General features: G+C 41.7%; 1 protein-coding gene across 1 annotated transcript in view; it reads right to left on the bottom strand.

Moving 5' to 3' along the window:
* Positions 1–2,688: 2,688 nt before the first annotated feature.
* Positions 2,689–12,139, bottom strand: part of ASB7 (ankyrin repeat and SOCS box containing 7) — a 51,331-nt gene continuing 41,880 nt past the window's right edge. The window contains exon 6 of the mRNA XM_029952411.1: positions 2,689–6,092. Within this exon, the coding sequence (XP_029808271.1) occupies positions 5,953–6,092 (140 nt within the window). The 3' untranslated portion in view covers positions 2,689–5,952. The remainder of the gene's footprint in view (positions 6,093–12,139) is intronic.

The raw sequence follows: 12,139 nt of genomic DNA on the forward strand, positions 1-12,139 counted from the left end.
CAGAATTCCCTGCAGCCAGAGTCCAGTGACCTCTCTCTGGAAACTTGCCATCACAGGGCCACACATGGTTGATTATGTGAGTCCACTTCCCAGTGATGATGGTGGAGGGGAGGCCGGAGGGATGGGGACAAGGGAAGGAGGAAGGAACAGCAAAAGGCAATACTTGCAGGAACGCGGACTCCACTTACCTGAGATTTGGAGCTGAGAAAAGCCAGTGCTGTCATCCACTTGGCCCTGGTTTCCTTGGAGGCTTCAAGAACTGTTTGGGATTCAGACAAGTAAGACCAGAGGTCTGTCCCCCAGGAGCTCACTGTGCAGCAAACTTACAGCAAATGATTTCTGAAGAGCACTGGTAATAAACCAAGAAGAAATGCAATCTGCTCCTCTCTGGCACTACCCAAGTTGGTAGATGGACGTAGCCCTGACTAGTTTGCTAGGCATTCTTTCTAAGTGGTAGTTAGCTAGAATTCTGCCCAGGTAAGGCACAAAAAGCAAGCAATCTGGGAACTCTACTGTCGGCACACAAAAGCAACCTGGTGTGGCCAAGGCCATACCTTGTGCACATGTACATCTTCGCAAAGAGTTAAGTGGCCAGAACTGAGAGAGGGAAAACCTAGAAAGCCCCTAGAGAAATACAAAACAGTCGTATACTGAAAGCCCATGCCCTACCCCTACAAACGGCCTTTTTTTTTTTTCCAGTAAAGAAAAAGAAAACTGAGCAGTGACCTGACCCAATACTATCAGAGGAAGAAAAGCAACATTAGCTTCAAGCCTGAGCAGCAAGAAAAATAGGACTCCGTTTGCCAGATAAAATAGGAACTCCCTGCAGCTGGATTACCTCTGTGTCAGTCACAAAGGCACAGTCCACTCATCACATGACCGAGTCTCTCAACCTCAACTACGTCCTGTTGTCCAAATTAAGCCACTTCTTTTCTGATTCATAAAATGCCATGTCATAGAAAAGTGAATCACTTCATTACTACTTAGTGTAACATAAAAGAACTCACACTTAACTCATGTGAAATAATTTCCTAATTAAAAGGAAACATAAAAAATGTCCTAAGTGTGATTTTTAAGATGCCAGAACACACATATTTACAGTAACCACAAACAATTATATGACTTTTTTTTTAAGGTCCTATCTGCAATAGAAAGGAGTAATTCCCTTGAAACTGATCCTTTACCTGTAACGGGACTTCCGAATTGATAAATCGTTTGGTTTGTGGATGCGCAATGGAAACGCAGTGCAAGGCACTCTGGCATCAGTGAATGAATGAAACAAAAGAGCACGTCTCAGTACTGAGTGTGACACTTCTTCAGGACAAGAGACCAAGCACTGGAGCAGCAGAACTAGCTCAGGGTTTCACTCCCACACCGACCATCTCTTACAGGACCTTTCCACAGATCAACTCAGTCTTTCCAAATGGGATTCTGAATGTTAATTGTCACTCAGGAATCAGAGTTCTTCTGGAAGGTAAAAAGATACCTATAAAACACATCATGATCCTTTAGAGAAATAGATTACAAAAGTCTGAATACTATTTACCAGCAGCGTACAAGAAAAGTCATGAGATTCAGGAGCACCATATGCTAGCTTGATGCCTTCGTTATCTAAGACTTAAGACATCCCAATGGTAAAGACCAAATAACTAACAAGAGAATATAGACCAATTACCCTTGTGTCTTAGGAGTCTACAGCAACTTGGGCCTAAATATCTGGCAGTAGATATTTAAAATCTTTATTGGTATTTAAGCTCATAAAATTCTAACATCAAAATTTGTAAGACGTGTTAAGATCACAGTTAAGAGTATGTTACATAAATACAGGTGGCAGACACAAATCCATTTCCTTTCTTCTCCGAAACCCAGCTACATAGGATGTGGAAACATTTTTTTATCAACTAGATAATCTGTTTTATCAATAGCTGGTAAGCCGTTTTTGTAAATTGTCAGCTGAAAAAACAAAACACTAGTTACATCATATTGGAAAAGGAATGACCTCAAGATTTCCAAGCAACGCAGCTATTTTTCACATCTGAACTCCCCTGCTGATCATTAGGAATGGTTTCAAATGTCCCATTCTTGGCCTTCGGTTGTGCCAAACCCTGGACGAGTCCTCAACAAAGTTAGTTGTGAGCTATCTGTTATTTCTGCATGGGGGTGCTCCGTCTCAATTGTCTGCCCTCCCTTCTCCTTAGCACACCATCACTCACACTAGTGTGAAGTGTCTCCTGAATCAAGCTGTGTTTATACTACATAAAGGAAGTGTGAAATCAGAGTTGTCTTGCCTCGATCTCCTGCAGGCCAATAAACTACCTCCGATTCACCGTTCTCCTGTTCTGTGCTTAGAAACAGTGTGGTCCACACTCTGTGCTCAGTTAAGGTGTGGCAGGCATAAGGCAGAGATGAATTCAGCCCCACGGGGCTCAGGGTTCAATCAACACACTCAAGGATGCGACAGTCTTTTGTGGAGGTAGGTGCAGAATACAGGGAAATAAGTGATTGGGGGAGGGGGCGAGAACTGCCTTCTCTGATCTAAAATGGGGCTGTTTTCTGGATCGCGCTCTCCACACGACTCCCAGTGACCTAAAATGCCGATGAACGAAAGACAGAGCTTCGTTTTCTTTTCGCCAAACAGCCCAAAGTATCAAAAAGCTAAGGCAGACTAGAAATAAAACACAATTCTGATAGGTTTTAAACCAGATTTAAGTTTTTTTTTTAATTCAAATTGACCCAAAGCAAAACTTACATTACAAAGGAAGAACAAAATACATTATAACACTAGGAGTTACATGAAAGCTAAATTTGTGGGCAAAGGGCCTCATCCCAATCACATTCTGGGCTACTGAGCAATTCTGCAGGAAAGTTAGAATCTCCGTTTGCATATGGTCCGCTCTGCTAATGAAACTATACATTCTTGTCTCTTAGGGTGTGCGTCTGACAAATCACTCTAGACTCCTCAGCCTCCAGATGTGGACTCTTTCTCCTGCCAGAACACCGAATTCTCTAGCGGAAATGCTGTTCCAAGCATGACTGATAATGAATTAAAAAAACAAAACAGTCAAGTCCTCCAAACTAACAAGTGTGGATTATTCTGTAGTAAATAGTTTAGAAATATGGGAATTAAATAATCTAAAAAACACTCTTAACTCTGCTGTACATTTATAAACACAAATATTTACACACACACAAAAAAATCTTCCGTTTTTAAAAGATGAGGTTGGCAGTTCATTAATGATCATAATCTTTTATGAGCTGGTTTCTTTGGTGTACTTGCCAAATATATTTTTATAAAGGTTTAGGAATAGGCTTAAACAATAAATTTCAAAAGGAACATAGAAGACTCCGTGACAAATCTGATAATATTTGGAACACTGTGGTGAAGATTCGGGAAAAATCCATCAGTTGATCTTCTGAAAAGACTTGCTCTCTCTACTCATGATGGGACCACAGAATGCATCCCTTCCTGCCGGCTGAGTTCAAATGCAGACCTGCACGTTCGTCCTTATATTCTACCGGTTACCACCTTCGAGACTGAAGTTTTAGTTATGGTTGAATAGGATATGTGATTGGGATTTTACTAACAAAACCAAAACATTCTCTTTAAGCTCCAAACAATAATAACGGAATTATCCACTTTTTCATCAAATAGAAATTTCAATTCCAGGAGGAGCTCTCTTAATTTTTTCCCAAAGTCGCAGCAGCAATACAGAACAAAGAATTTACCTTAATCTCCTCTTTTTCCTTGGAATTCCCTGACTCAAATTCAGTGGCTAACTTAGTTTGGAAACCTCTGGATGGCTGGAAAAAGAAAATCATTTTAACCTACCTGAATGAATGAGCACACACATTTGAGGAAAGAAGCCCTGTGTGAAGGGAACGTTAATATCACTGCTCAGAGTTCAGGGTCCCTGGCGCCCTCCCCGCCCTCGTCTCCCTGGGCCTGAGATTTGAGGGGGAAGTAACACTCAGCTCATCTCTGGCCATGCCATGTCCCTGATGCTGCAAGAATGTGTCAGTTCTGACCTGGGCACTGGCTGAAAGAATGAGAACACAGTTCAGTTCCACAAGGGACTCGCTCTTGGAAGATAACTTTCTGGAGACAGAGACCGCCCATTTCTATGCATCAGGTTCCAGTTTGTTCTGGAATGGTTGTAAAACTGGCCAGGCTCTCACTAGCTCCCCGCAAAAGAGTCTGTGTACCCTCCCACCATCAGCGATCCCCCAAATCAGTTTCTGAAGCTGCCCATTCTTGTTCTTCAGAAACCTGTGCAATGCTACGGCAGATCAGATACTCCCAACACCGAAGCTACTCCGCGTCCACGAGAACGGACTTTGTGCTTGAGAAAATGGCGCTGCTGGCCAGAGTAGACGCTTAATGCTGCGCATACCTTCCAGGTGAAAACGTTTTATACTGAATGATTTATAAAACTAGAAATTCAGACGAGAGAGAAGCCCTTCATCTTGTAAACTTCTGATAACAAATTTATTACTAGTGTGTAAATATTTTGAAATTTCCCAAAGCACTAAGAACAATACTGGGGTATTTGAAAAGGTTCTTCTGAAACCAATATGACAGATTGAGCACAGAGCACATCTCCAAGGGCATCATCATAGATCCCTATTGCTTCTGGAACCCTTCCCGTGGTTACACTTTATCGTAACTGTGTTTACACTGCTAACATGCCCCATCAACCCAGAAAATAAAACGACCATCCAGAAGAGTTTCACTGCGCATACCCTTAAAATGAATAGGAATTGCTTAATTAGCTTAACAGGAATTAACCAGACTTAGAACTGCACACCCATTCAAAACTGTTCCCTTTAGAAATCTTTTTTTTTTTTTTAAACTAGGAAGAAGTAAAAAAACAAACAAACAAACAAAAAAGGAAACACCATGAAACCACCCCAAATTACTGAACCGGTGAAGCCAAATGGTTTGACAATATTGTGGGCTATTTTTAGGGAAGACTCTACCCCCAGGATATGAAATTTTCTGCTTAAAGTGAACGACAAAGCTTACAATGGAAACTGCAACGGACACACCATGGTTCTGCAATTAAAATTAAAAGTAGCGGTTCCTGCCCTTGTGGGCATGTCAGAGCTGGCCGTGGAATGAGAAACATCAAGAGAAATAATGGATAAAATACACCAGAAAGAGTATTGCACGGAGGCACTGTTTTAAAAACAGAACACACTGGCTTTATAAAGTTATCTTCTTTTTCCATTAATTTTTTTTTTTAAAGCACGATTCAACTAGAGACAGAAGTTGAGACCCAATGTCTCTGGGTAGTGTACTACAGTTGTTAAAAAAATAAGTTAAAAAACAAGAGCACACCAACAGGAAAGCAGAGGTACTGGGTTATGTTCTCTGAAAGCTACATTAATTAGGAAAGGAACAGTTTGAAACCACCGATTTGTACTCATTAAAAAGGAACAAGGTGACAGCATCCGTTACTTTAAAAATTTCTTCGGGCATTTTCCAGTAGAACCCAGGACCCCCCTGGGTGGAACTGTGCCTCCAAATCTTGACAAGTGCTCTGCTGGTCCATACTGTTGCACGCACCCATAAAACCATAAATTCAGAAAGGGTAAATTCTCCACATCAGCCCTGCATGTGTCGTTTTGGGAAAACAAGTTTTGTCAATGCAACATTGTATAAAGAGCTTGGACCTCTTAAACTTGGACCAAGAAACCAAATTAAGACCTTCAAGCATATGGTGTGTGTATGTGTGTGTGTGTGTGTGTTTATATATATATATTAAAAAAAAATCCCTCCCCTACCATGAAAACCAACCAACCAAACAAACAAAAAAAAAAACCTAAAAGTGTATACCTGCTTTCTGACTTCACAGCAAATCAGAAATTGCATAGGATATACTTTGTGCAAGGCAAAAAGCCTTTTAAGTATCTGGAATATAACTCCTAATCTTGCTCACAGTTCTGTGTACATCAGATATCATCAAATTTGTGTTTTAAGTAGTCTTTCATGACCTTGGCAATTGGTAGTTCATCAAGTAGCTTTAGGTTTTGAAGGCCTATACATTGTCGAATTTTAATTCGGCACAGGTCCTGTAAGTTTCTGGGTTGTCCTAAAAAGACAGAAAAAAAGAAACTGTTACAAAGCTACAAGTAAAATATTTAAGGCAATTTTTTCGGTTCTGAATATTTCAGGGGCACGCCCCTCTGTGGACTTCACATGCAAAGGATCAGACAGACTCTTGCTGAGAGGACACATCTCGGGTACCTTCATGGGATGCTTATTGGATGCTTTTCACCACCTTGGGAGGATGGACATTTTCACCTCTATGTTACAAATATAAGGACTCGAAGTCTTAAGGATGGGAGTAAACTGCTCAATGTCAGATGACCAACGAAGGCTTTTTAGCAGAGATTAAAACCAGTTCTTCTGATTCTAAAGCTGGTATTCTTTCCATTACAAACCAGAATGCCGGTTTTCATCCTGGGATGCCCCTAATATGCTGAGGGAGTCTGTGTGAACAAATCACCCCTCTGGGCCAAAGTTTCTCCATCTGAAAGGTGAGGGGGCCCAATGAAATGCTGTCTAATGCAGCCCCTCCTTGGAGCTCACTGGTGGTCTAGGACACCGGAGTCTAGACATACAGCACGGGCTCCTGGGAGCTTTCCTAAACTCCATCTGTGCACCTGCTTACCATGATTCTGGACACGGCAAACCTTGGCTGTGGCATGAGGGCCTGGACTACGAGGACAGGAGGCAGGTGGAAAAAGCACCCCATGCTGCTCTCAATCTGCGTAACCTCACACCCTGACCATGTGCCAATAAAAACTGCTGCTGCCGCTCAAAAGAAAAATTACAAAATCCAGTTTCTTTCACTTTGGAATACTCTTTTACCAAAATGATTTTGATGACCACAAACGCAGGCAAGAATTCAAAGCAGCAGTGCCTCAGCCGTGTTTGGATTCACATAATTCTGCTTCCATATTAAATGGTAATAATAACAAAAGCTAACATGCTGAATGCTTACTCCGTGTCACATACTCCTATAAGCTCTCGACATACCCTAACTCGTTTCATCCTTTTATGAGGGAAGTGCTTTGATCATCATCCCCATTTTACAGACTCCTTGTGTCTCAGAGAGATTAAGTAATAAGCTCAAAGTCAGGTAGAATGCCATACTTCAGCGGTCCTCACAACTTCTTGGTCTCAAAACCATTTGGCATTTTAAAACTTTTTCAAGGACCCGAAAGAACTTCCATGTACGTGGGCTGTATCTATCAATAATTATCACATTAGGAGGTAAAGCAAACTTTAGAAACGCTTATTCATTAAAAAAAGATAAAGATAAGCTCATTACACATTGCCATAAATAACACTGGCACAAGAATAACAATGTTTAAGAAAACAGTAAAAAGAATGACATTCTTTCACATTTTTGCAAAGTTCTTAAAGGGCTGGCTTAATAGATGATAGTGGAGTTCTTATACGTGATTCTACACTCAATGTGCTGTGCTAAAATCACATCATCTCGTGTCTGGAAAAGTCCACTTACACTCATGAGAGAAGGAACACGTCTACCTTTTTCTGAAAACCGTTCTGACCTCAGATGGGGAAGGGGTCTTAAGGCCATACGTGGGAAACCACTGCTTTCCTCGTACTTTGTACCCCTTACTTGAACTGTCCTTGTTTGTAGCAATCGCCATCATTCAAAATTAAGTAATTCTTCACAAATGAAAAAGGCTCCTTAAACTGCTCTTGCTCTGTAAAGCCTGCATGAACATGTGCTCTCCAAGAGTTACTTAACACACGGTCTCTTGACAGAATTGCAGAAGCTACTGCTTTCCTGGAAATGCCTGTGCAACAGGTGCATGCGTATCTACGGATACTGCCCTGTGATCTACGTGAGGCTGTGATACATACACACTCATGCGTCTCTTGCCAAGATCTGTCTTCTCCATTGTCCAGATCTCTGCTAAAAAAGCACTTTGTTAGGGGTGACAAAGGCAGGTTCCCCATCAGATACTCTAGAGCGCCCTTCTACTTCAGCACTGAATAAGGTTATGATTTTACATTCATTTGGTGACTATTAATGCCCATTTTGTCCATTCTGCGACCTGTTCCACGAGGGCAAGGCCACTTCTGGCTGCCAATGAAGTCCAGAGCCTGACACAATACTCAATAAATACTCGTTGAATGAATGAATACTTAACAGGCTTGTCCATAGGGAAAGACCAGCCAACTCATTGCGAAACCCACTCATGTCAACAGCAAATCATTTTCTAACCTGTTTTGAATTATTTTTCACCACCCTTCATGGGCTACCATTAGGAAGGGAATAAATTATCATTGCCATTTTTCAATAAATGCTTACAGTGTTTGATCTGCAAATGCAAACCAGAATAGGAGTTAGATACGAACCTTCTTTTTTATCAAAATAAAGAATCTGATTTTCCGATTAGATGGCAGGTTTTTTAAATGGAATATTAATAAAAAGAATAAGCTCAATGTATTCAGGCAAAAAAACAGGTGAGGATAAAGTTGACACGTAGGAGTATACATGCGCACTTAAATGAAAACATATCATCTTAAAGTAGAAAAACTATGTTACTGGAATTTGCTTAGCTAAGGAAAAAAGAAGGGATGGAAGGAAACAAAGGATTATGTAGGGGGGGATCTTCTGATCCTTCAGTTTTGTGGCAGACCATGCTCTCCCAAAGTAACCGCAACTTCACCTATGCCTCATGCTTTTGGTACAGACTGAGAACTACCGCCATTAAGCGTCCCTTTCCTTGAAACTATGGCAGAAGTGATGCTATATGACTGCTATGGCTAAGTCACAGAAGGGGACATGCTTTCACCCGGCCTTTGGGACATTCACTCTGCAAACAAAGCTACCCCTGTGCCACGAAGAAGTCCAAGCAGTCAATACACAGGAACTGAGATCACTCACTGCCCAACATCGCTGGGTGAGCTCCCAACTGTTAGCACCGAATTGCCAGCCATTGGAGTGAACCATTTTGAAAGAGGAGAGGACCCAGTCAAGTGACTCCAGATGGAGCAGAGAAGCAAAATAATCCACCACTACTGTGTTAAGGCACCACAATTTGTAGCATTAGATAACTGAGATCCTGGGACCTGGAGGTAGGGTGTTGCCATTAAAAATAAAAAAATCTAAAATATGTGGCTTTATCACTGGGACCAGGTGGTGGGGAAGGGCTCTAAGGAGGCTGTTTGGGCCTAAAAGAACATTTTAAAATGTTACCAGAAGCTGGAGGAAAGGGGAGCCTTTTATCAGTGGCAGAAAGTTTGGCAATACTGTCCCCTGCTGTAATGTGGAAAGTAGTAAATACCTTAATGATCTGGTTAAGAAGATTCCACAGAGAGAATACTGGCTCTCCTCACTGTCTATTATAAAATGCATGAAGGTAAAGATAAGCTAGCAACTTTATTTATTTTTTTAAAAATTCTTAAAATTTTTAAAAATTTTAAAATTTATTTTTGAAAGACAGAGAGAGACAGGACGAGCAGGGGAAAGTCAGACAGAGAGGGAGAGACAGAATCCGAAGCAGGTTCCAGGCTCTGAGCTGTCAGCATAGAGCCCGACCCAGGGCTCGAACCCATGAACCATGAGATCATGACCTGAGCCGAAGCCGGAAGCCAGACGCTTAACCAACTGAGCCACCCAGGCGCCCCAAGCTAGCAACTTTAATCCAAGGGACGCAGCTACAGAAATACTATCATCCTCAGAAGGCACCTCCACATGGGCTTTTCCCAGGGAGAGATGTACTTTCTATGACTAAATATCAGACAGTTTTACTCAATTTGCTACTGATTTTTCTTCTCCTTAGGCAGTGTGTTATGCTGTGGCAATCTTTGCCTATCTTGGGAGAATCTGATTTTTCTAGAACTCTCTTGACTATGTATAATCCCTGTCTGCAGAATGGCCTTGAATGGGAGGGGTTTACCTTAGTGGTTAAAAGCATCTGCTCCTTGGGGAACAAGATACCCCAGGTCTGACTCTTGGCCCCACCACTTCCAGCCTGTGTGATCCTAGGCAGGCCACTTAGTCACCTGCTTCAGATTCCTCATCCATGAACCAAGGATGGCAACACCTACATCACAGGCTTTATACCGGCATAAAAAGTAAATTTTGCTAACATGCTTATGGCATAGTAAGAGCTATTTAATAATTCAGTAAAGAAATGTTAAAATAGTAATTTTTAAATATTTGTAAGGATAACACTTGCTTCTCCTTCCCAGAAAGGAAGAGGGCTCTTCGTGGAAGCTGAGGTCTCCATCTTCCTGGTGTTAAGATAGGAAGGCACCTCCCTCACACCACGGGAGCAAGTGGTAATCCATTTAGGGGGAAATATCCTGGGCAAAATGATGGAAATGAGACGGAAATCACTGCGTGACTTGAGTCAAGCAGAGATGTAAGAACTTTAGCTATGTAAACAGCCGTGCAGTGACAAAGGGATGGATGTCATTCTACGACTGAGCTGCAAACATGCAGATCTGAACTCATCCTGCCGTGTCGAAATGCTGGGTTTTGAAAAGCAGGCTAAATAGTAAGGAGTGGTAAGGTCTCCTCATAATTACTGCTATTTCTAAGACTAAGGAGCTATCTTTTCAGGAATATCATTTTAGGAATGGAAGGTCATGATGGAAAAAGAAGTACTTATTTTGTTGTCAACACATCACTCAGAAGTACTTATGGAGCACCTACTATGTACTCTAAAATGCACCACCCATATGTTTGCACGCATAGGTCTAACAGGAGAAACCTAACAGAGGACCATAGGGAGGGGAAGGGGGAAAGAGAGTTGGGGAGAGAGAGGGATGCAAATCATGAGAGACTATTGAATATTGAAAACAAACCGTGGACTGAAGGGGGAGGGGGAGGGTGGGAAAGGGGTGATGGTCATGGTGGGGGACACATGTGGGGAGAAGCACTGGGTGTTATATGGAAACCAATTTGACAATAAACTATTATTTAAAAAAATATGCACTGCCCCCAGGACTAAAGGGATGAGAGGAGTGGAGACAGCCAAGGCAGAGGAGAAGGCGGCAGAGGAAGGGAATAAAGAGAATGAAACAAAACACAACCAAAAACCAAAACCAAAAACAAATACCTCAACACACACGTGGACCGTGTTTACTAGGTGTCTCAGGAAATTGTTCCTACTCTGCTAAATAACTACTGCCTTGGCCAAGGGATTGTAACTGGGAAGACCTGGGAGGGGGGGGCACATCTCACAAAAGAGTATAACTTAAGGAATCATAAACACGTGGGGTGCAGAACCACTGTAAGGTGTCACGCTAACAAACTACAATGGAATTGCATAACAGTTCAAAGGGCTATTAGTCTTCCCATTTGGTGAAGAAGCCCATCATTAGTAATAATTGGGCTGGTCTAAAATAGGAAATCAGAAATCAGCTTTTGAAGGGTCTGGTCTAGCATAAATTACAAAACCAGTGCAGCAGCATAATTTAGAAAATTAAATGTCCTAAGCCACCTCCTTTTGATATCACCACTACCCCATTTATGATAGGATAAACTTATTTATTTAGGTAGACAGAGAGGCCAAACATTTTTGTATCAGCTAAGTAAAGAAAATGGAATCACAACAAGGTCCCCGTCTTCTTTGGGAGGGAAGGGGAAGAGGCTGGGCATTTCAGAGGGGAGGGTGTAAAGAAACAGAGAAAGATTGAGCCTTTTTTGGACTGCTTTGTACAATCTGGCCTGTCCCTTCAACCACCTGCCCACCTCAGGTCAGCATCTGGAATGGTCTCCCAAAGCCTCTTTGTTTTACTTCAGCCTCCCATTTTAGAATTCTACCATAAACACGTTTTATTGCTTTGCTCTTGTCTCTGAATTCCTTGCACAGGGACTCAGTGTGAAATGTGTTCAACAAATCTTACTTTATAGGACAATGGCAGTTTGTAGCTTACCTTAAAATAAACATCACTGTATTGTAAATAACTTAACTCTTGGAATCCACGTATGTACAATATCAGCCTTGATGATATTTGTCCATTGGTTACATTTTTCCCACAGGCTAAATGAGCTTTGACCCGTATTCTTCCATTTTCACTAAACAAAATCTTGCTTCCTAACAAGTGATGAATCCCTAGAAGCTACGTTAAAAACAGAGTGCA

The sequence above is a fragment of the Suricata suricatta genome, chromosome 9 (assembly GCF_006229205.1).
Source record: "Suricata suricatta isolate VVHF042 chromosome 9, meerkat_22Aug2017_6uvM2_HiC, whole genome shotgun sequence".
In the NCBI taxonomy this organism is placed as follows: domain Eukaryota; kingdom Metazoa; phylum Chordata; class Mammalia; order Carnivora; family Herpestidae; genus Suricata; species Suricata suricatta.